Genomic DNA, 25,583 nt, shown 5'->3' on the forward strand with positions numbered 1-25,583 from the left:
TTTCCTGCCAGTCTTTCTGAGGTAGAATATTCACAGGCACACCCTGGACCCCTTGGAGAGAATTTTGCAGAGGCAGTAGGGGAATATTCTGAGAGGTTAGAAGCACTCTCCCCACAAAGTGAAAGGAGAGAGGGTCTTGACACATGTACTCCGCTGTCAGGGGGTTACTTGGCAATGGCAACTCTCTCTACACTTGGATTTCTAAGATTATCAGTTACATTAGCACATGCCTAGCCAAAGGCCCTCAACAGCTACAGACCAAGTGAGAAAGGCAAGGATGGTGATCTCACTTCAGAGCAACTCAGGCCCCAGGGCAGTCTAAAGAGAAACCCAGAGTTCTGAGTGCAGGGGCTGCCGCTCTCTGGGATGGTATGCTAGGAATGGAAGAAAAGGTTAGGGACAGGACAAGTGTAGACTCGATAAAACAGAACCCAGTTATTTGCACACTTCACCTCTTTAGAGATCACCTGATGAGCAGAGGCGGCAGACCCGGAAACTGTTAGGAAGCTTCTGTTGCTTACTTTCAGTCCCCTTGTCCTCAGCGAAGGAAGACAGGACTCATCTCAGATCTGGTCTGTAAGGTGTCACTCCACTGTGGGGAATGGCTGTGTTCTTGCAACTCAATAAATATGTCATGATGGTTTCAGTGACTAAAAAATCAGGCAACTCCCAACGTGTCATCAGACGGGGAGTCTGAAAGCAGGGTGGCTGGTAGAAGAAAATCTAGCACAGTGATTTAGGGCGTGGTGTTTGGAGCCAGACTGTCTGAGCTTGGCTCTCAACTTTACTAATTCTTTGCTGTTTGTCATTGACAATTCACTCAACTTCTCTGAGCTGTGTTTTCTGCATCTGTGCATTAGGGCTAAGAATGGTGTATTGGTAGTAATCCAAGCTAACTAAAAACTACCAGGGAAAGGTCTTGTTGCAGTGCCTTGCACACAGCAATATTCAAGAAACGAAACGCTGGCTCTTGAAATTCCAGAGCCACATCTGCCCTACATCCACGAGTGGGACTTAAACCAAATCTGTTCACCCGCCTTGTTTCTGGAATGTGACATCCTATGAGAAAGCACCTGACTGTGAGAAACTGAAGCGCCTCCCAAGGCAGCACCATAGATTTAGCACAGACACTCGGAAAAAGGGTTCCTTCCATTTCTTGCAAGTAGAGGCTGACTCAGGTGAGCCCCTCAGAAGTGTACTTTGTCCTAATGCAGATGTACTGCTTGATTGCTGGTTCCTAGTGAGCAAGCCCCATGGCTCTCTCTCCTTCCCTTTGCTTCATAGCCAGGCAGAGGCAGCCTCTTCCCTTTTAGTTGCCAGGAAATGTTTCTAGGCTTAAGGTCATATCATCGTCTAAAGTAACAGTACACTAACATCTCAGGTCATAGACATTCTGAATGAAAATGATACAAATACAGAGACAATATTCAATCGTGAAAGCAACAAAAACCCCTTCACTCCAAGCCATAGCTGTCTGATCACATTGGTTTTGGTGCCAGATTCCTGGCATTGGTTAAAGCACCTCCAGGGTCAGTGGGGCTTGACTGGGTAAGATGTTAGTTACCACACTGTCTCCTAAAACACAACATTGCATGTTCATGAACTCAGACAGCTTGGATAAAGCAACACGTGAGCACTTGCCTGCTTGGGCAGCTGGATTTTTGGCTGATGAATATGTAAGAGTCGATGGGTAGGTTACACCCTTTTGGGGTTTACTCTCTGCAAAAGAAAAGAAAGAGAAATTTATTTTTGGAGCTGGCTTTTATCTTTCAGTGCCGATGAGTGGACTATCTTTTTCCAATTTATCTCTCTCGAGTTCAGCAACATCTGTTGCCCTTGCACTGAGTTGTTGATTACAATAAGAAGTCAAGTGGTGTTTTGTTTTCCCGTGGAGCATTTGTTTCATTAATAATAGAATGGAAGTAATAAAATCTCCATGACTCAGAGTTGCTTAACATTAGCAATTTCTTATTTCATCCACGAAGATATGACATGTTAGCTAACAGGTTTTTGTCTACAGGGCTTTGAATGTTCAGTTACAATAGTAGAAGGATGCAAAATATTGCACACATTCTCCTTCTATGTCTTGGACTGGCTGTCTGTGGATGGATGGATGGTGGCCTCTAACTTTCACGGACCCCGTGGGATCCATTTGAATCCCAGGGCATCATGGACACTTGCAAGTAGTTGTATCTATGGGTTCTCCTTGAAAACAACAATTGATTGTCACCTGGGGAGAAATGTTAGATGCAAGGCAAGGAGAAAGAGCAATCTTGTCTAACAAGGACACAATAGAAGCAGAAAAAAGAAAGACATCAGGCCATCAGACCTGGATCAGAAAGGATCTGGCAGAGAAGTAGGTAGCCTTCAAGCCTGGGATGACAGGAATTGTCCCAGAAGGCTGTTTCCTGCTGAGTCATCTCATTTCCAAGAGATGCCAGACAGTGAGCTTTGTTCTACAATGAAATTGAGAGTGCCAGTGGGATTCAGATAGTATCCTCCCCGGCCCATTACAAGTTCATTTGTCTGTGCATAGCTGTTAAGATCCCAGGGCCATAGGTATTGTCTTGTGTAGTTATGACTTGAGGAAATATCTTTAAAGATTTATTGTGTGTGTGTGTGTGTGTGTGTGTGTGTGTGTGTGTGTGTGTGTGTGTGTGTGAGTGCGCGTGTGCGCGCGCGCGTGCGTGCTCATGCTCAGAGGCCAGAAAAAGGTTTTGGGTCTCCTGGAGCTGGAGTCACATGTATTTATGAGTGAGGCCCTCTGTGTAGGTGCTAGAAACCAAACTACCGTTCTTTGCAAGAGCATGAAATCATCTTAACCTCTGATCCATCTCTCTAGCCCCAAGTGGTAATATCTTAATGTTTAGGCCCTTGCTACAATCTCCGTGCCCCCCATTGTGGGGGAGGGGTGTTACTTGCTATCATATTTATGTGAAAGCATTCATCTCTCAACCCAGGGATGTACTTGGGGAGAATGGTAAGGGGTATGTCATATGGAGTGAGTAGGCCAGGGTACAGCCTAGGAATGTGCCAAACATCCCAATGACACAAGGATTGTGAGATCTCAGAAAATGCCTGACACCAAGAAAAACTGGATTCCTATTTTACTTTTTCATTTCACTTTCATTTTCATGGTCCTGGGGATCAAACTCAGGGCCCTTCACATATGTTAGGTAAGTGCTCCACGATTGCACTATACTATAGCCCTTATTTTTACTTTTAATTAGCTGCTATAATCTTCAAGACTCTATTTGTTTTTCATTGGGAAAATATAAGTAATGACACAACCTCTAAAAAAGCTACAGGGATGTAATGAAAAAATGAAATTAAAAAGTGTTTGGAGCTGCGTATGTCCACAAAGACGCAAAACTTTATTCAGGCATTACCTGTAAGTTCCATTCAAAGGCAAAAATGAGGCAAACATTCTGGCCTACAGGTGCTTCTTACATCATCGCATTAAAACCATCTGGGGAGCAGAATGGGTCATTTCCAAGTCCTCAGCCATGTCTCGGCCTGCTCTAAGCAGATCCTAGTTGAGGCTGCTTCGGACCTCATGAGGGCTTCCTGGCTATGGGCCATAAGGAGTTCATACACAGAGAGGCCGAGGCATCGACTCTCCCCTTTTATTAAAACTGGGTTTGGAAGGCAAGTGAGCACTAGCTCAGTTGTCTGATGTGTGGGACAAAGCATAGAGGGCACTCATTAGGGGACCTGAGCTGGCCTCACACAAGCCGGCACTGTCCAAGGATCACGAGGACCAAAATCACACACCCCCTCTCTCCCGACAGCTCTCAGAGCCCTAAGGCAGATTAATTAAAGAAGCACAGTGACCTATAAAAATTAGAAATAAAAATCCAGAGAAAGGTCACACAGGCACCTGAGCCTTCTGAGGAGGCTTCTGACACAATCGGGTTATACTTGTTGGCCGTGAACTTCTGAATCACAGGGTGTCCTTGGCTACAACTTCATCAGACAGTGCCCTTCCTAACATCCAGTTGAAAGAGGTCTCCTAGTCACTGCATAAGCACAAGCACTTATTATCTTTGGCCACAATCCTTTTCTGAGAAATGTCACAAGTTAGAATGAGATGGAAGTTGAGATTTATAGGGAATAAACTCATTAAACTGATTTTATTTCGAAAATAAAAACAGGACGGCAACAACAAAAGTCTTAACACTCGACACTTCTTCTTTCTTGGAATGAGATTTTCCTTTAAAGCCCTGATATGATTCCTGGACCTTAAGCTGAGTTGTAAGTTTGGATGCTCAGGCAAGAGTTGCTTGGTACATTCCTACGTGGAGGTTGTATTTCTCTCTGCTTAACTAGATAGGGACATTGTCATTTGGTTTCTGCCCTGAATTCTTTGTTACAAGACTTACTCTGTGGCTAGTGACCTCCCATGATCTGATAAGGAAACTGGGCTCATCTGTATAATAACAGGATCAGCGAAACAGGGATTGCCTAATTTGAGGAGGGCCCTAAAAGGTCTGGTTTTACTTTTGTCACAGATCTGATGGACCGAGGAAATAAAGGTTTGGGACCTGGGATGCCTAATGAGGTTTAGAAAACCACCTAGTCTGGTATAATGAGACATTTCTCTCTCCACGGAAATTTCTTCTTCGGATAATTCTATCACATCCAATCTTGCTAGGAGGCCAGGCCGCTTTGAGATCGAATCTAATTTTAAATGCTGTGGAACTTCCTTAGAGAAAACAGGAGACCGGGGTCTTGAGCAAAGAGAGGGTAAGGTGAGCCTAGGACATTATCTTGTGCTCTAAATCAAATATGACAGGTCAAAAGAACGAGCGGTTTACACTGGCCAATCTCAGGCAACATAAAATACAACAACACAATGAGGATTTGTCAGGTGTGGTGGATAATAATACATTATATTTTAAAGATGAAGAAACCCCAAGGGAGTCCATAGTCTACATTAAAAACAACAGTGTAGGGGGGCTAGGGGAAACCACTAATGTAGAAGGAATGACACAATTATAATTTTGCAGTTACAGTTTGCCCTGTTTCTATAGTATCTGAATTTGGGATTCAACTAGTCTGCAATTAAAATACTTGGAAATAATCTGTAGATGTCCTGAACTTGTATGTTGTTATTTTCTTGTCATTGTTTCCTAAACAATAGAGTGGAATAGCTACTTACACAACATCCACATTGTTGGGTACTGGATGGATCTAGAGATGGCACAATGATACCAGAGGATGTCCATAGGTTATATGCAGACAATAGTACAGTACTATTGTCCATAAGGTACGTGAACAGCTTGTGGATTTTGGTACCCTAGGGGAATACTGGAGAACCACTAATATCTTATTTGTGAAGCCAGGATGGGCAATGGGCATTAGAACTGCTGAGTAAACTCTACTGGGGATAAGCTAACTCAGGCAACCTTGCTTGTTCATTAATCACATGTATCTTGGTCCCGGAGAAGTAGGTTATACTAGCCAAGCAATCAAATTTGGTACCGGCAACAATTAAAGAAACTGACGGTGTAGCCCTTTGACATGGCCATTGTACTATGATACCATGGAGATTTGATGGTAGAACCTCTCCTTTTCAAGATATTTATGATCCGGGCATTGGTGGCGCATGCCTTTAGTCCCAGTACTCGGGAGGCAGAGGCAGGTGGATCTCTGTGAGTTCGAGACCAGCCTGGTCTACAAGAGCTAGTTCCAGAACAGCCTCCAAAGCCACAGAGAAACCTTGTCTCAAAAAAAAAAAAAAAAAAAAAAAAACAATCAAGATATTTATGTTGAGTGATGGCTCAGTAGTTAAGCACACTTGCTGCTCTTGCAGGGGATCTGAGTTCGGTTTCCAGTACCCACATGATGGCTCACAACCGACTGTAACTCCAGTTCCAGACCTTCTGATATCCTCTTCTGGCTGTCATGGGCACCAGGACACACATGGTACACATTCAAACATGCAGGCAAAACACATACATACGTAAAAAAAAGAATAAATTCTTTAGAAATGTATATTGGAGTTGAATCCAATTATACACACACACACACACACACACACACACACACACACACACACACACACACACCAGCTGGCCCCAGTTTTGGTCCATACTGTAGGATATACTCCTAGACAACTGGCCTAGACTTCATGGATGTCATTATTATTTGTTACGGCAAGATGTGACATGGTGGGAGAATTAACAGAGACTGAAGAGATATGACAACTAAATGCTAGGTTTAATCTTTGATCATATTTCAGATCCCCAAAAAAGGAATAAATTATTATGAGGAGTATTTTGAACATGTGAATAAGAACTTGTTACCAGACAGTGTTGCCTCAATGTTTGTTTTCAGATGTGGCACCTCGAGAGTTACTGAGGAAAAGGTTTGCACACATGAAGCAATAGTTACAAATGAAATGCTGAGGATGCTTGTAGCATTTTCCAGAAAAGTTATCTTTAAATAATAGATATGCAAGTAGGTAAAACAAAAATATAAGCAATTAAGAAATCTGGGTGAAAGAAAGATAGGTACTCATTGTGCTACCTTTTAAATTTTCTGTTAGTTTATTTTCAAAATAAAAGACTGGATTGGGGAAATAAACAGAAATGGGAGAAGTAGTTCATGATGGCTCAGAGAGAGCTGGCTGCCTTTTCAATGTGAAAGAAACTACATGCCTGGAGTTTTGGGAGGGAGTCAGAATGTATTGTCTGTAAGACTTCCATGGCGCTAGAAAGTTGAGCTGAAGAGTGAAGCAACAAATTGAACAAAAACTCCAAATAATCGAAAATAAAATCGTGACTCATTCTTTCTCTCCTGTGCTGCCACCTATCTATCAATCACACAGAGAGCTCAAGGGAAAATGGTCTAGACATGGGTACATTTGGCCCATCTGAAGGACTTGATTTGTTTGTTTGTTTGTTTTAAATAACCCAATTTGATAAAAGTAGTTCTCTTTACTCAAAGTTGGATTGGATGATGCAGCTAGAATGAACAGCTAATGCACTATTTCCAGATTTGACTTTGTGGTGATTTATCATGTAATTATAATCCACTATTTCATACTTCTTGTTTTTAGAATGAACGCTTCATATATCTCTGAAACAAGTTAAGCTATAAGCAAAAAATAAAAGCAAATGAAAGACTACGTTTCAACCTGGTGTCTCCTCAGATGCCTGTATCCTGTCTTCAGGGTGGGACCATACCTGAGATGATGAAGGATTCTCTCCATCTTGGCAACGATAAAGACTGAATACCATTAGCGTAACTTCCTTTGTACCCAGATTGCCCAGCGACTTTCTGAACAAGGATCTTCCCTCCTGAATTATCCAGCACACCACTATGAGAAGAAGAAGAAGAAAGAAAACAGACTTACACAGAATAATGTATAGAAACACTGCCTGGAGACAACACACCCACCAGTCAGGCTCAGATACACGACAGGTTAAGGGAAAGCTGTGTCAGCTTGCAGCCCAGTCCCCAAGTCAGTGTCTCCACCACTGGACTTGGCCCCTGATCTCCTAGTCAAATGTCCCCCCCCCCTTTTTTTGGCTCTTATTTTCTTGTTCCCTAGTTTTCCCATCCTTATTCTTTTGTTGTGTATTTTTGGTCTTGTCTTTTTAAAATTTATTTTTTAATTAATTAATTTCTTTTTTTTTTCTAGACAGGGTTTTGCTATGTAAATCTGGCTCACCATGCAGATCAATCAGGCTGGGCTCAAACTCAGAAATTTGCCTGCCTCTGCCTCCTGAGTGCTGAGATTAGAGGTAGGTGCTACCTAATTTAGCCCTTCCCTCTCCCCCGCTCCCTAGTTTAGAATCCTACGGAACTCCTTAGGGAGAGTCTCTCTGTGGAAAGCAAAGCTAATAGCAACCCAAACTGTTTGTCCCTTAAGACCTCTATTCACCTCCCAATGATTAGTGATACCTCTTTCTGAAGTTTTTCAACACCCAGACATTGGTCCAAGGAAACCCTTCCCTCCCTCCTCCCCTCCCCCCTCCCCTCCCTCCCTCCTCCCTCCCTCCCTCCCTCCCTCCCTCCTCCTTTCTTTCCTTCACTTTTCCCCTTCTTTTGAGACAAGTTTTCCCTATGTGTCCCAGGCTAGCCTTAAAGCTCACTATGTAAACCAAGCTGGCTTTGAACTCCTAATCCTCTTGCCTCTAAGCCAGGCTTTCCAATGACTTCTCGTATTCTTGATTCTTTATTTTCAGGTCTTGCTTTGTCGCTCACATTGACTTTGGACTCCAGAACTCAAGCAATTCACCTGTTGCAGCCTCCTGAGGACCTAGGACTATGGCATGTGCCACCAAAGCTCAAGCTTCCCACTAGTTCTTTGAAGGAAAACTTTGTGCCTGACCATTTCTAACTTGACTTTGAGCTGCTGCAGAAGGAATTCAGTCACTTGAAAGAGCAGGATAAAATTATTCACAGTACATGGTTCTTTGAGGGCAAGAAGGAGGAGGGGGTGGAGGAAGGAGAAGAGAAAAAGGAAAAGGAGGGGTGGAAGATGAGGAAGAAGAGGAGAAAGAGGGAAAGGAACGGATTCCCCAAGGCTGAAAACTGTTCCTTGAGTTCTAGGATTTTTACCAGGTTTTATACCCTGAAGTGTAGGGTCAGACATGTCCATCTGTAAGGCAGGAGCCCACCTCAGGTCCTAAATAGCCCCTTTACAATGTCATTACCATGACTCCTCTGGGTGTCTGTAATTTATGGCATATGGATAAAAAGATTTGTTCCCATCAACACAGATCCTTCCTTCCAGGGGTGAGGCTGCCATTTCCTGCCCTCCTTACTTCACAGTGACTCAACAACTTTCAACACTCAAATTCCTGATGGCCGTGGAGAAAGTGATAATAGCACTTGGCATGTAAAACACTTAATGGCTTTAAAATCACCTGACACACGTCTCACTGCATCTTCCCAACAAACTTCACAGTGGTGGGGCAGAGGGAAAGCTGTTATTCCCTGTTCCATAGGAACAGGCTGCTCCAATGTGTGAGTCACTCAAGATTTTGTAATGAGTGCATTGCAACAGGGATTCGACTTCAAACTGGTCTCACTGGTCTCAAACTGAGTTTGTTCCTGTTGGTTGTGGGACTTGTAAGGGTTCAGGGAGCGCAGACACCTCCCCTTCTAAATCCTTATCACCTCCTGTAGTCTTTACTCCTCCAGTGCCCTGGGGTCTGGCTAGCCTCTGCTGGCTGGCCTCACCTCACCATCCCATTCACATGGCTTACATTGTGCTGCCATCTTCTCTGGGTCCCCTTATTGGCCATGCCCTTCCTCACAGAGAGCCTGATGCCATCTTGCTTCTGCTGCTAATTTAGACTTTTGTTATCATAAGGTACTGGATGATTTACTGTCTTGTACTACCTCTAAAGATTTCTGGAATTAATTTTCTTTCTTAAACAAATGAAAAAAATTAAAAACAAGCAAATTTAAAAATTGTTTTTATGTGTATTGGTCTTTTGTCTACATGTGTGTATGTGTACCACGTGCATGCCTGGAGCCTACAGAGGCCAGAAGAGGGCATCGGATACTCTGGAACTAGAGTTACAGATATTTGTGAGCCCTGGTGTAGGTTCTGGAAATCAAACCTGGGTCCTTTGGAAGAACAGCAAATGCTCTTTACCACGGAAACATCTCTCTAGTTCCTGGGAAAAAATCCTGTGGAGGGGATAACATTTTACTTTTCTGTGTGAGGAGACCTATCAGTGGTTTGGGGCACTGTAAGAATAATAATTGCCTGAGTAGACAGTTGCATGCTGGATCCAAACCACTCTGTGGTTTGGGGCACGGGGTTCTCATACCAACTTTGGGGAGCCAGTTGGTAATCTTTCAAGATTTCATGACACAGTTAACTTGACATTGGGAGTTTGAGTCCAGCCTTCTTTTTTCTTTTAAAAATTCCCCTCTTTTTCTTATTTGGAAACAATCATTTTACATATCAATCCCTCCCTTCTCTCTCTCTCCCATCCTCCCATGCCCCCTACCAACCTACTCCCAACCCAATCCCCAATGACAGTGAGGCCTTCCATGGGGGGGATCATCAAAGTCTGTCACATCATTTGTGGGAGGGACTAGGCCCTCCTCGGTGTATCTGGGCTGAAATAGTACCCCTCGATAGGGAATGGGCTTCTGAGGTCCATTTGTGCACTAGGGATTTGTGCAAAATACCAATACACATAAAAACATACTGGCTCCACGGTTAGAGGTCCCATAGACTGTCCAGGCCTCCTAACTGGTACCCACATTCAGAGGGTTTGGTTCAGTCCAATGTTGGTTCCCGAGCTCTATGACTGGGGTCCCTGTGCTCTCACTAGGTCAGGTCAGCTGGTTCTGTAGGTTTCTCCAGCATGGTCTTGACTCCTTTGCTTATCCCTCCTCCCTCTCTACAACTTGATTCCAGGAGTATGGCTCAGTGCTTAGCTGTGGGTGTCTGCTTCTGCTTCCATCAGCTACTGGATGAAGGCTCTAGGATGGCAATTGAGGTAGTTATTAATCTCATTATAGGGGAAGGGCATCAAAGGTGGTCTCTCTATTACTGCCTAGATTCTTAGTTGGTGTCATCCTTGTAGATCTCTGAACATTTCCCTAGTGCCAGATTTCTCTTGAAACCTATACTGGCTCCCTGTCTTAAGGTATCTCTTTTCTTGCTCTCCTCTATTCCTCCCCTGTCTCAGTCTTCCTGATCCCTCTTGTTCTCCTCCCCCCTCTTCTCCCCTTCTCTTTTTATTTTAAAATTTTAATTCATTTTACATACCAACCACAGTTCCCCCTCCCTCCCCTCCTTCTGCTCCCACCCCCATCCATTTCTCAGAGAGGGTAAGACCTCCCATTGGGGCATCAGCTGAGTCTGGCATATCAAGTTGAGGCAGGACAAAGTAAGCCCCTCCCCCCTGCATTGAGGTTGAGCAAAGCATCCCACCATAGGGATGGGCTTCAAAGAGTCAGTTCATGTACCAGGGATAGATCCTAGTCCCCCTGCCAGGGGTCCCACAGACAGACCAAGCCACACAACCGTCACCCACATTCAGAGGAGGCCAGACATCTTAGGAGCATCTTTATGTGGAAAGAGGAGAGTGAAAGTCTCTATTTTGATACTTTTGTGGAGAAAGGGTCGTTAAACATTTATCACCAGGCCTCAGCTCTGCACACAAATGTACATGGCCTTGATGTTCACCTCCTTCCTGACCCTGGTGCCTGGGTCTAAGATAAACTGAGGGCCAGTTCCTCAGCTCAGAGAGGGAGAGTAGACCACTGAATCAAATGTGGAGTGGCCACTGTTGTGAGGATAGGCTCACCTCAGAAATCTTAAGGAAAAGGCCTGGCATGGAGATGGTCTCCTCATTGCTCCATCTCAGGGAGAGCTCTCTTCACCAAGTGCTTGCTTCTCCTCCTTTACATATATGGGTTAAGACCTGCTACATGGCTCGGTGGGTAAAAGTGCTTGCCAACTGTGAGGACCTCTTCTCTTCCCTTTCTTTTTCTTCAAAATAATTTATTTAACTTGATTTTATATGCATTGGTGTGAAGGTATCATATCAGATCCCCTAGAAATGTAGTTACAGAGAGATATGGGCAACCATGGGGTTGCTGGGACTTGAACCTGGGCCCTCTGGAAGAACAGTCAAGTGCTCTTAATCACTGAGCCATCTCTCCAGTCCCTCTCTCCCTCCTTCCCTCCCTCCTTCCCTCCCTCCCTCCCTCCCTCCCTCCCCTCCCTCCTCCCTCCCTCCCTCGCCTCCCTCCCTCCCTCCCTCCCCTCCCCCTCCCTCCCTCCCTCCCTCCCTCCTACCTCCCTCCCTCCCTCCCTCCCTCCTTGTCTCCCTACCTCCCTCCCTCCCTCCCTCCCTCCCCCTCCTCCCTCCCTCCCTCCTTGTCTCCCTACTCCCTCCCTCCCTCCCTCCCTCCCCCCTCCCTCCCTCCCTCCTCCTTGTCCTACCTCCCTCCCTCCCTCCCCCTCCCTCCTCCCTCCCTCCCTCTCTCTTCCCCCCCTCTCTCTCCCTACCTCCCTTCCTTACTTTCTTAAATCAAAGGTGGTTACCCAGCAAGGACTCATATCTAATGAGCCTTCCCTGTCCCCTTGGCATGGATTAGCCAATCCTGTAGGATTGTGAAGCTGAGCTTCACCAGTTGGATGAGATGCAGTCACAACCCACGTCAGGGATAAAATACTGGAGCCACATTGGCCCTGGTGTGTAGCTAGCCCAATTTGGCTTTTGGTAACCCTTTTTACAATAAGAATTGACTTGCTGTGATGCTGCTGCCTGTGTGTGCGTTCCTTTGCACAGCACCAATGTTATTCCTAACATCAGCCAAGCCTGATGACCCAAGATAGAATCAGAACACATGTAAGAAAAAGCTGCATGAAGTGATGAGCATTTGTAGTAAGGACTTCTACTGAGAGATGGGAGGCAAAGACTGTAGAGTCATCATCTTCAGGCCTTCAGAGTAGCTCATGAGTTACCAAGGAGCCTGAGTTATGCAGGATGGCAGAAATAAGAGAGATTCCACCTCAATAAGGTGGAAAGGGCAGAATTCCCCCAAATTGTCTTCTGGGCTCCACATATAGGACATGCCATTTGTGTGCCTCCCCATAAATGAATGAATGAATGAACGACTCAGTAAATAAATAGATGGTTAGTGTGAGGTGAGCCTGAGCCCAGATATGATGCCTCAATGTAACCAATATCCCTTTGTTTGAAGGAATGAAATAAGTCAGTCATGAGAAAACAGCTGTCCATGATATAGTGTATGAGTGTTAAATCCTTAATTCAAGTTCACTTGGACTTTTGAGCCCAGGTCTGCTTTTGTGGGCCTCCTGTTGTAACTGTGGGAGGGAGACTCTGGCAGGGGAAGAACTGAGCTTCTCCAGGGCAAGCCCCCTTAGCCGAATGTCTCAAATCTTGCTTCTGGAAAAACAGATTCTCTCTGTGGAAAACAAAGCTAATAGCATCACAAATTCCTGTTTGTCCCTTAAGACCTTCGTTCATCCTCCCAAAGGGTAGTGAGACCTCTTTTTGAATAGTTATTCTACTTTCTCAGACATGGGTCCAAGGAAACCACAACGACTTTTGGTTGCTCAAGAACAAGCAGCGAGGTGGGAGGGGAGAGGGAGCTGGGAGAATGAGAAGGGGAGAAGAGGAGGGGTGAGGGGGACATGAGGGAGCAGGAAGGTTGAGTTGGGGGAAGAATAGAGGAGAGCAAGATAAGAGATAGCAAAATAGACACAGACATTATAGGTTTAAAGAGAAATCAGGCACTAGGGAAATGTCTGGAGATTACAAAGATGACACCAACTAACAATCTAAGCAACAGAGGAGAGGCTACCTTAAATGCCCTCTCCTGATAATGAGATTGATGACTGACTTATATGCCATCCTAGAGCCTTCATCCAGCAGCTGGTGGAAGTAGAAGCAGACACCCACAGCTAATCACTGAACTGAACTGGAATCCAGTTGCTGAGAAGGACGAGTGATGAGCAAAGGGGTCCAGACCAAGCTGGTGAAACCCACAGAAACAGCTGACCTGAACAATGGGGGGCTCTTGGTCCCCAGACTGATAGCTGGGAAACCAGCATAGGATTGATCCAGACCCCATAAACATGGGTATCAGTGAGGAGACCTAGGAAATCTATGGGGCCTCTTGTAGTAGATCAGTACTTAACCCTAGCATAGGTGTGGATTTTGGGAGCCTATTCCATATAGAGAGATACTCCCTGAGCCTAGACACAAGGGGGTGAGACTAGGCCCTATCCCAAAGATATGACAGACTCTGAAGACCCCCATGGAAGGCCTCATCCTCTCTGGGGAGCAGAAAGGGTATGGGATAGGTAGGGTGTTCGTTGGGGGGGGGCAGGGAAGGAGGGGAGGGAGTGGGAACTGGGATTAACATGTAAAACAATCTTGTTTCTAATTCAAATTTTTAAAAAAGAAAAAAAAAAAAGAACAAGCATTGAGTCTTTTGTGCCACATCTGTATTTTGCTGACTTCGTACATCCCATTTTATGCACTGGGCTTGCAGAGCTCTGTTCCTGTGAACACCCTTCTCATTTTTCTCTTTAGGCATGTGTCCTTTCCTCATAACGCCGTTTCTAGCCATGACTCCTTCAGAGTCTACACATACCTCCCTCACTCCATACACTGAGTGGTGCTGGGCCCATCTAGTTCTTATGTAAATGTGTGACCTGGGGCTAGAAGTCAGGGACAGGAGGTACTCTAATCTCTGTCCAACTAGCTAGTAATTACATTAATTTACACTATGTCCAAATCCCTCCTCTGACAAATGGAAACGCCAGCCGTAGTATTAGAATTGAAATCAAGCTGGAAGGAAAGAGTTAGAGCATTGAAAGGTTACTCTCCATCATCTAGATGACGTCATTGGTAAGGCCAAATTTACTCATGTGGCTCTGTTTTACTTAAAAAAACAAAACAAACAAACAAACAAAAAACCCCAGGTAAGTGTAAGAGGGAGCCAGAATGTGTCAAGAGAAAGTGAGGAATCAACTATTCAGAATCACAGCTGGAAAACAAACAAACAAACAAACAAAAGATGCTTAAGGCAGGCTCAGCTTCTGTAGAAAATGTTACTGTCTACACAGATACACAGTCTCTGTGCAGGTATAGACTATAGAGTGCTGCCCATGCTGGTTGTCTGTGATGGGTGTGCAAATGTAAGAATGCATGTAAGCATTCATGTGTGTGTATCAGTCTAGGTTGCATGAACAAGTGTGTGCAGGAATGAATATTATATAAATAATCAGGGATATGCATTTGTATTTGTGTACTTATATATGTGTAGATTTCTATATCACCTTGTGTTTTTTTTTGCATGAGCTTGATTTCTAGAAAGATGTAAACTATTTTATTACATCTTCTAGAATTAAGTTAGTATTAGTATTTAAAAAATTGTGTATTTTTATTTCATTGCATTGACATTTTTGCCTGCATGTATGTCTGTATGGGGTGTCAGATCCTCTGGAACTGGAGTTACAGACAGTTGTGAGCTGTCATGTGGGTTCTGGGTATTAAACCTGGGTCCTCTGGAAGAATAGCCAGTGCTCTTAACCACTGAACCAGCTCTCCAGCCCTGTGTTTTTATTAAACCATCTATGTTTATCTTTAATAGAGTGTTTGTAGTCCTGCTTCCACTGAAGCCCTTTACTTCCTCTCATTTTTATAGGCAAAGAAGAAGTATATCTGATACAGTCTCCTGGTAATTCTTAAACTATCTCTTATGCACAGGGTTTTGTTGTTTGTTTTGTTCCTTTCCTCCAAACTGCACAGTGGACTGACTAGCTACCTTCAAAGGATTTTCGACCATGTCCTCTCATTCAACAGAACAATCAATTAGCTTTTGTGCAAATCAAGAAAAGGAAAAAGATCAAGAAGCCCGAATGGTTCAGACATTATCTAGCATCCAAGCCTTACATCCAAAGCCGTGCCAGATCAGTTGTGAGCAGGCACATTGCAGCTGGATCTGGCTTATGATCCCTTACTGCACTGTTTAAGAATGCAGCCCTAGAAGATCTGTGCAGACTATTTTCATCTGTTGCCTTATTTTAAGTTTGTTTGTTTTTGACTCTGGAGACGGTCTCATTTGCTCATGTTGGCCTTGTGTTCTTTGCAGTAGAAAATAACCTTGGACTCCTGACTCTTCTGCCTCACATGCCCAAATGCAGAATTACAGATTTGCACAACCACACATGGCCCTGTCTTTAACTTGAAGACATGCCTAGCAGCACTAGACACTTCAATGGCAATTGTTGTGAAGAGCAGGGAAGGTAGGTTAGCTGGGCAAAGTGTTGGCCATGTGCGTGCTAGGTTCATTAACAAAGATATTAAGCAAACACACATTTCCCGGGGCTTGGCTCCCAGCTTAGGAGAAGTCGTCTGTGGAGTCTGTGAAGTCACTTTGCCTTTCTTTATTTAAGCTGTGACTGAGTTCAAAGCATGACATGCCTTTTGTCATCCTCCCCCAGTCCCAAAGTGACAGCTGAACAAGTGGTACCACCTGTCACCCTCCTTTGTCCATCACCATAGATGTGATATCTTCTCCCCCAAACTCCTGGCCTTCCCTACCATTTCCTTGCACAACACAGGTAGGAAAAAATGTGTTATACAGGATCAGGAACTTAATTTTCTTTGCCATGATCATGAGAGAATACAATTCCTCCTTCCTCATCGAGGGGGAGCAACACTTAGCCTTACAGACACGTATCTATTACCCACATTCAATTCTTGCCTTATATCCTAATATTTAGCCCTCTTTTTTGTTCTCTTTTCTTCATGTTATTCTATACCCACATGTCCATATGTTATCGGCTAGATTCAGAATATGGTTTTTCATTTTTGATGGTGGCTCCATGCATAAAAACACACTCAATAGTGAAGGTATAGAATCTGATATGAAGTCCACAGCTTCCATCCCAAATGCCTATTCTAACTTAAGTTGTTAAGTTTTGCAGTCTGATTAATTATGGTGTGTCATTTTGTGTTAATTTGCAATTTTTTTAAATAACAAAATTTAAAGTTAAAAAATAGGTGGGAGAATAAGTTAGTCAATTTTTGTAGGAGTGCTGCGAGGGGAGACACAGGGTCATACATGACTTCTGGGACAAATTTGCAAATGGAATGCAGGAGGCTCAACTAGGTTTGTACATTTTTGCTCGCTAATTACCACAGCCCTACACCAGTGGTCCCCAACAGTGCTTTGATCACTGGTTGTTGAGTAGGTCAGAGCCACCCACCTGTGAACTGCGGCGCCACACACGCTGGAGTAAGACGCATAGACGCCAGTGCCGTAAACGTGGTATTTGGGGTCCTGGCACCCTGCTGGACATTTCACCATGAACTCAGAATTGATGATCTTTCCAGCTTTGACATCACAGTTGATCTGAGGCACAGCTGGGAATACAAAATGAGGTCAAAATTTACCCCCTTGCGGTGTCAGCTTGTATATGAGGTGACACTGTTAGGTCATACGTATTCATTTACTTAATCTGTAAAAGTCTGACTCTGAATCGATCCTGTGTCCATCCCTTCCATAACGAGGGTAAAGACATAGCAAGGATCTTCCTCAGACCAAAGGAAGAGCCCATTGCATTTAACACACTAAAAGAAAAAAAAAGTAAAGGCTGACTCTTATTCTTGTTTGGACAACTGATTAACTGAAAATATTTCGGAGAAACGAGATACCTCCCGCCACCAAAATCTGACCTGGAATCAATGGAAGGTGGAAACACTGGTTTTGCAGATGCTCTGTGACTTTCCCAGGAAAAGAAACTCTTGAATGAGGCAGGAAAGGCATTCATTCCAGGGAAGACAAACAAGAGGAGTGTGGATTGTAGAGCCAAAGATAACTGGGATAAAGTGGCCTGGGCAGCAAAGGGGAGGAGAGAAGTGGCTACATGGGCAGGCTTGGGGGACTGAGCGGTTGTGTTCTGTGGGGGGTGTGGGAAGACATGGAAGGTCTTTGGACAAGGGAAGTTAAACTCAAAGTGACTTATTTGTTTGGGTCCTAGAGGATTTCTTTGGCTAGATGTTGAGTTGCTATAGGGCCCATCTTTTGCCTCTAAAGTTGAAAAGCTTGGTACTCCCCTTTGAGAGTCCAGGAGAGTGTATCTGTTCTTGTCCCCTTCCTCTTCTTTGTCACAGCTATAGGAAGACCTTGTGGTTCAGAAAGCTTGCCTGAGGGTAAGGGGCAAAACATGTTTTGCTGACAATGTCTGAAAAGGGGTTGGATGCTTCATCTCTGCAAAGACTTTTTCCTCAAAACAGAAAGGCTCCCCCAAGTCACAGCTTCATAAACTGTGGCTTGTACAGTTCTGTGAGTTCAAGGCCAGCCTGGTCTAGACAGTAAGATCTTTTCTCAAGAGAGAGAGAGAGAGAGAGAGAGAGAGAGAGAGAGAGAGAGAGAGAGAGAAACATGAAGTTGGGTGGTGGTGGAGAACCACTATGATTAAATTTTAATTTTACTATTGAGTGACTGTACGAATGCACATGTCAATGTATGTGTATATGTGTACATGAGGAGATCAGGAGAGGTATTGGATCCCTGGCATGATGGAGTTACAGGTGATTGTGAGCCACTCACTGTGAGTGCTGGGGACCAAATTCAGGTCCACAGGGTTGTTTTGCTGCAGCTGTGGGCAATGAAACACAAACTACAACAAAACCCAGTGGAGTTTATTGGGGAAAGGGAACAAAGGGGGGCGGTAGGTGTTGGCTAACCATGAACAGAGACTGAAGGAGAGGGGGGAGGAAGGAGAAGGGGGAGTGGAAGGGGAAGGGGGTAACAGAGATGGAAGGGGGGAGAGGCGAAGAAGAAGGGAGGGGAATAAGGGGATAAGGGGTGAACAGGTAGAAGGAGCTCGCTTAAAATAGGAAGCTTGCACATGCGTACAGTCCTTATGCAGCCAAGTAACACATAACGTAGTGAAAGACCCACTCGGCATGCTTCTGCAAGTCCCCTGCCCGCTGCCTCTTTGTCTTCCCCGCCTGTGCCGGTGCTGGGTGTTCTCTCTCGAGCAGGCGGGATGGGCTGGGGAGGATGGGGATCGGGTGGGGGGGGAGAAGAGTTGGCCTAGGAGGAAACGGGGCGCTCCCGCCGCCCTGCTTCCCCTCATCCCGCTGTCCCTGCTGCAGCTGCGATTGCAGATGTTGGGGGGCACCACTTGAAAGACCCCCGCCCCTTAGCTCTCTCTTTCTCAAGTTTGCCTCCTCCTCTGGTCGGCGGCTGGTGGGGCGCGCGGCGGATGCCTCCGCTCCTGCGCTTCCCCGATCCCCCCCCGCCGGCCTCCACTTCCCGCACGCCCGGCCACCGGCTCCCTCCCAAGCCTTCACCCCGGCGGGGCTCGCGCCCCTGGCCCGCCCGCCTGGCACCGCGCCCCGGGGCTGGGGCCGAGCGAGAAGCCCGCGAGGCGGCGAGAGGGCGCCCCCCCCACCTCGCCCCCGCCTGATGGGGAACGCTCCGTCCCAAGGTCAGCCATCTGGTCGTGGAGGAAGATAAGTAGAGCCAAGGCCGCTTCGCCTGATTATCAGACCTTGAGAAAATGCTCTGTACCTCATTAAATTGTCCAATAGAATCCCTGTAACTATGCTTTTCGCTTCTGCACTGTGCTTTTTGCTATATAAGGACCTCTCTCCCTTGGCTCGGCGCGCTTGGCCCCACAGAAGCTAAGTCGCCCCGAGTATCCAATAAAACCTCTTGTGGTTTGCATCCAAGTCCGTGGTCTCGCTGATTCCTGGGTGCGGGTCTCCTTCAGCGAAAGTATCCCTTCTGGGGTCTTTCAGTAGTTATACAAGACAGGGCCCTCTGAGCTGTCTAAGTATCTGTCTGAACGCAGATGTGTGTATCCTGTCCATTGTCAGGGGGCGGGGTCAGCATAATGCCTGAATCCTTACACACACGGTTGAGCAGCAAGGGCTCCAAATTGCCAAAGCATCTCTCCAGGCTGCTGTGCTACATGGTTACATGAAGCACAGCTCTCAGTATGGATGATTGCAAAGTTCAAATGTCTGATCAGCTCTGCAAAGCATTGGAGATTCTCTACATTATCCTATATTTAGATAAGATTTAATTCTTCAAATGAAAAAAGAACAAGTATGTCCATCTCATTAACGTGCAAATATGCTGTTATTACTAAATGATAAAATTATGTGAATACCAAAGAATTGTTCAAAAATGACTAGGATTACTGGTAAGTATATTATATATATCTTTTTTATACATCTGTATACCCAGGTGGCATGAAAATTTCTGACCCAAAATGAGTTGTGAGTGGGAGTTTAAGTAGTTTGCCCTAAAGGTCTGTTGTGTTGGTGAACGCCTTTAATGCCTGCATTCAGGAGGCAGAGGCAGGTGGATCTTCAACTTGTTCTAGCCAAGGCTAGGCCTGCTTGATAAACAAACAAGCCTGCTCCAGGTGACTGCATAGGTAGGAATGTGTTAGGATCTGGGCTCTGTTTTTAGAAGAGATTCCAAACATGTTTCTAAACCATAAACCCAGTCTAGCATGGGCATGCTCACATGGACGCCGGGAGTCAGGATTGACAAAAAAGGGTCATTGAGAAGGAAGAATTTGGAGGGGAGGGGTCCTTTGTCTCCATTGGCAGCACTGTTATGAGCTGTGACACCCCAGGGAGGGCTGTGCTGGAAGAGTAAACTTGCTAGGGAGGCAAATTTGCCAAGAACTTTCTAGGAATCTATGCTACCTCTGTAGGAAGGGGCTGTCACGTGAAAGTGATGAGCGATGAACGGGCCTTCGGTGGAAGTATGCACACAAAACAGTTGTAAGGGCTTTCTGTCCTGGGTGGGAGGTGGGAATTAAACCCCTCCCAGTGCTAAGAGCCTGTGATTACACTCAGAGATCCAGGAGCTTTGCCAGGCCACCCACCCTCTGAGTTACTGAGATGCTCGAAGAGTTGTTAATGCCTTCCAGCTGTACCCCAAAGCGCATGCTTCTCCCCCTTCTTCACCCTCCTGTAACCTAGTGAGCGGTTCCATTTCATTCAAGTTGGAGAGAGAACGGAAGTTGAACTCAGCCCCCACCCCCGCCCCCCAAGCTTTGCCACTCAGGCTAGGCTAGCATGGCCTCCTCCTGGGAGCTTGATCACAGGCTTAAGCAATTTGTGGTCTACATTAAGAACGGGAGCTCCGTGCTTAAAACAGTTCCATCCTCCCCACCGAAAGTTACTTCTTTTTAACCTTCTGGTACCCAATGGTGTGTACCATTTTGAGTCTTAAGAGTACTTTTTTTTTTTTTTTTAAGGCAGTTTGGGGGACGGAAGATGTCCATATTGTCTTTCCTCCGATTAGTTAGTTATCTGGTCCCTGGATGTAACTGGGGCACCCAACTCCCATTTCCCCCACAGATTACTCCTAAAGACAATCTCCTCCCAATGGGAAGAAAACAGCAGACTTCCCGCTCTTAGTTATTTGAAATAAGAGCTAGCAAACCCTGTGGATTGGGATTACATTTTGATGACACTTCAACATCCTGAGATTTGGGATCTTCTGGAAGGTTAACCAAATCTTTTGGAGTGGAATAAGTGAAGTGAAATCTGGAAACTTACTGAATGAATACTCAGGGTATTTACACTGTGCATGCTGTAGGATTTTCCATGAAATCCATGGCTAGAAAGACAAACAGAAATGCCCCATGGGAATATTTTGCATCAAGCTAATCAAGTTTCTCCCTTTTTTCTTTGAGCAACATTTTTGTTGCTCTCTCTGTCTGTCTGTCTGTCTGTCTGTCTCTCTCTCTCTCTCTCTCTCTCTCTCTCTCTCTCTCTCTCTCTCTCTCTCTCTCTTTCTCTCTCTCCTTCCCCTCTCTCTCTCCTCCCAAAAGCCTAGGAAATGTTTCAAACACAATGCGTTGTCTGTCCCCTGATTAGCAAAGTTGGGTGGCTGATCTAATTTTGCCCCAGGGGATGAAACACAAAGTGCAAATGCTCTTGCAACTTTGGAAAAGCAAGGAGAGATGGCAAAGTGTTGCTAAAGGTCAAATAGTTGTTAAATTTATACAGAAATTAAGCCAGAGAAAAATGAACTAATAAGTTTTGCAGAGTAATTTGCAAGATCATTGGAAAGGGTAGCAAGTGCCCAGCTAGGAAAAAGCAAGACATTTTGTATTTTTCTGATAGCAATTCTTTGAGATAGGAAAATCGCTTTTTAAGAAATTTCTTCATGGTGTCCTCCCAGTTGCTAGTGAAGAGATCTGTTTTTTTGTAACGAATCCTATCCATCTCTACTCTGTGACAGATGAAACGACTTCCCTTTTTTCTGTAAGTGGGTTTTACCTTCACAACACACTATTTACATTCATTTTTATACTTTCTTACTCTCAGCTCTGGGGTCTATCCACAGATGTCTGAAATAGACTTGTTTGTTTGTTTGTTTGTTTTGTTTTTTGAGACAGGGTTTCTCTGTGTAGCTTTGGAGCCTGTCCTGGAACTTGCTTTATAGACCTGACTGGACTAGAACTCACAGAGATTCATCTACCTCTGCCTCCCGAGTGCTGGGATTAAGGGCGTGCACCGCCACCTCCCGGCTACAAAGGACTTCTTTAAAGGGAAAAATAAGCAAGGCAGAGCAGGCAGCATCTTGCTCGGGTGTGAGAGTGCATCAGATACTCAGGTGAAATCTGTGTCTGCCGTTATCCCAGGCATGCATTTCTAAGTTCTAGAAAGACTTCTTCCCAAGAACATTCAAAGAAAGCAAGGCAAAAGCCTCCCACATCTTGCTGGGGCGCCGGGCGGGGGGGAGGAGGGAAGAAGTCAGTCACCGAGATCCGGGGCATCCCAAGATGCTTCACTGGCACTGTGGCCTGGCACCTTGGGCCTGGCTGTATGCTCTGCTTTTGTCTTCGCCTTCTGGCGAGCTCCTTTTGATGGGTCCTAAGACTACCTTGCTTTCTATAGCCACCACCACATTCATACCATAGCATCTCAGTGGCAGCCAGGAATTCCTTCCCAGGGGCTATAGGAATCAGCCAAACCAAGTGGGCCGAGCTGTCAGGTTCCTGTTAGTCACCTGTCTTATCACAGATGTGCCATTTCAGAGCAAAGAACTGATAGTCTGAGGCAGTATTTTAATGCATGATTACCGCCTTAGAGGACCGCCTTAGAGGAGGAAGCTAGGCATAGTGGTGCACACCTGTAAATCCTAGCATTCAGGAGGCAGACAGAGGAAGATCACAAGTGAGAGACCAGCCTGGACTACACAGCAAAAACCTGTCTCAAAAGCAAAACAAAATAAAACAAATATCTTTAGAGAGAGGGAGAACCGAAAGTGTTTCTGCTGTGGGTGGGCCTCCTGCCTGAGCTAATAATGGTGGGTTTTGGCAGGTGTGGTACCCAATATGCCAGGTATGTGGCAGGCCAAATCAAACTGCGCATAGGCTCATTTTACTGTTCATCTTTTCCGTGATCCCAGAAAACCCACATTACTTCTGGGATAAAATTCCTTCCTAATTAGGGAAAGCCTTTGTAAGCTTGCTCCGTGGCTGCTAATGAGGAGGAATTACTACATGGAAGAGCTCTGCATGAGAAGTTTTAATATTAAGCTTATTTTATTGGGCTGTGGTATTCAACTAGTTTAAAATTTGTGCTTTAAAGAAAATTACACAGAAAGCTATTAGTTTAATGAAATAAAAAGAACATTAATTTGAAGACAAGCGTGTCCTTCTTGGTCCTGATCCCCAGTGAATAGGTCATGTGCAGTCTTTATTCGGGGGTGACTTTGAAAATTAGTTTTTTTTTTTTTAATTTTCTTGAACAGATCTTGACTATGTTGATTTTCCTCAAAAATTCCCAGTAGCTTTTTGTTGCCTTTAAGAAAAGTTTAGAGATCCTTTAGGCCTTTTAACAACCCCTTCAAAAAGATGTCTGGGCTTGCCAACACTGTATTTCACTTCCCTAAATGCATGGCATCCTGAAACATAGCTTGGCTCACTGCCATACCTGAACTCCATCTCCCCTCACCCCATCTGTTTAACCACTACTGGGGCTTTTCAGGGTCTTAGTTCTACTTGCATCACCATTTATTTAGAATATAAACTTCAAGAAGGCAGGGATCTTTTTTTTTTGTCTATTTTGTTCAGTGAAATATTGAATGAGTGAAGCAATTCATTTAAAAATCCTGTTTTTTTTTTTTTTTTAACTTCTGACTCTGTGATTTCTCTTTATACCAACCCTGGTTCAAGTTTCATGTCTGGACTACTAACACTGTTGCCTAATGTCCTGGCCTTTTCTAGGCTAGTCCAACTCTTTGTCCCCATCCGTTCCTCATGAACAGCATGGTGAGACTGGAAAAAAATGTGATCAGATTTTATCATTCTCCTGTTTATCAACCCTCAGTGGCTTCCTTCTCCTGCCCTCAGACAAGAGTCCAGCCTCTTTGCTGAAAGGGATGGAAGGATTTGATCCCTGCACCTCTACTTAATTTCTTACCACCGTTACAAGGATAGCAAGAAGGTTCCAGACAGCAAAGGTCTAGGAGAATGAAGAACCATGGTCAAGAATTTGATGTAGGTATAGTCTCTGTGGTTTGGAGAACGTGACAAAGCCAGTGAGCTAGAAGCAAAGGGAATAAGGAGTAGATGTCAACAGGGACCAAAGTACATGGGAACTTCACAAGGTCAAAGCCCTGCAATGGTCAATGTGTCACCTGTGTCATAACCAGAACTCTTTCTAGGACTGCAGAATACTCTTTTCAGTGGCAAAAAATGTCTTGAAAAGCCAGTGAACCATTGAGGACTTACTGGGAGGAGGTGTGCTGTTCTGACAGGGAAGACGGATACTGAGGGGGTGACTTGTGCTATGGGCAAACCTAAGGGCAGAAATGAGAAAGATAGAGGGGCAGGAAGTATGAGGTCCTGGAAGATTCTCCTCCCTGAGAAGGAGCCCACTGTTGGCCCTTGAAAATCTATAGTAATGGGTCAGAATATGAAAGAATGTCAGTTGTAGGGGAGTTCCTTTTTGTAGGTAGAACTGTGCCACAGGGGGAACAGGATGGGAGGGCCACAAGAACATAGGAATGTCTAGAAAGAGGCAAGCTTTGGATTCTTCAGAAGCCAATGGAAGAATTCCAGACTGTTTAAAAAAATGGACATATCACTACTTTTGTCTAATGTCTGAAGGCATCGGCATCCTTGACTTCAAGCTCTACTATAGAGTTATAGTAATGAAAACAGCTTGGTATTGGCATAAAAACAGACAGATGGACCAATGGAATAAAATTGAAGACCCTGATATTAACCCACACCTATGAACACCTAATTTTCGACAAAGAAGCTAAAAATATAAGATGGAAAAAAAGAAAATATAGTCAACAAACAGTGCTGGCATAACTGGCTATCAACATGTAGAAGAATTCAAATAGATCCATATCTATCTCCATGCACAAAACTCAAGTCCAAGTGGATCAAAGACCTCAATATAAATCCATCCACACTGAACCTCATAGAAGAGCAAGTGGAAAATACATTTGAACACAGGAGATCATTTCCTAAATAGAACACCAGTAGTGCAGACTCTGAGAGCAACAATTAATAAATGGGAGCTCCTGAAACTGAGAAGCTTCTGTAAAGCAAAGAACACGGTCAACAAGGCAAAATGGCTCCCTACAGAATAGGAAAAGATTCACCAACCCCACATCTGACAGAAGGCTGATCTCCAAAATATACAAAGAATTCAAGAAACTAGAAATCAAACTACCAAATAATCCAATTAAAAAATGGGGTACTCATCTAAGTAGAAAATTCTGAACAGAACAATCTCAAATGGCAGGAATACACTTAAGAAAATGCTCAACATCCTTAGTCATCAGGGAAATGCAAATCAAAATCAGTCCAAGAGTCCATCTTATACCCATCAGAATGGCTAATATCAAAAACACCAATGACAACTTATGCTGGAGAGAATGTGGAGAAAGGGGAGCACTCCTCCACTGCTGGTGGGTGCAAACGTGTACAGTCACTTTGGAAGTCAGTGTGGCTGTTTCTCAGAAAACTAGGAATCAATCTACCACAAGACCCAGCTATACCACCATTCTTAGGCATATACCCAAAGGATGCTCAATCACACCACAAGGAC

At 44.7% G+C, this 25,583-nt stretch overlaps 1 protein-coding gene across 5 annotated transcripts in view; it reads right to left on the minus strand.

Moving 5' to 3' along the window:
- Positions 1-25,583, minus strand: part of Vit (vitrin) — an 86,344-nt gene that overhangs the window by 47,597 nt on the left and 13,164 nt on the right. For all 5 annotated transcript variants that reach the window (XM_035447892.1, XM_035447890.1, XM_035447891.1 and 2 more), the window contains exons 3-5: positions 16,736-16,892; positions 7,191-7,324; positions 1,642-1,719 (exon numbers count right to left, since the gene is read on the minus strand). In XM_035447892.1, coding sequence (XP_035303783.1) covers positions 1,642-1,719; positions 7,191-7,324; positions 16,736-16,892 — 369 coding nt within the window. The remainder of the gene's footprint in view (positions 1-1,641; positions 1,720-7,190; positions 7,325-16,735; positions 16,893-25,583) is intronic.

The sequence above is a fragment of the Cricetulus griseus genome, chromosome 7 (genome assembly GCF_003668045.3).
Source record: "Cricetulus griseus strain 17A/GY chromosome 7, alternate assembly CriGri-PICRH-1.0, whole genome shotgun sequence".
NCBI lineage: Eukaryota > Metazoa > Chordata > Mammalia > Rodentia > Cricetidae > Cricetulus > Cricetulus griseus.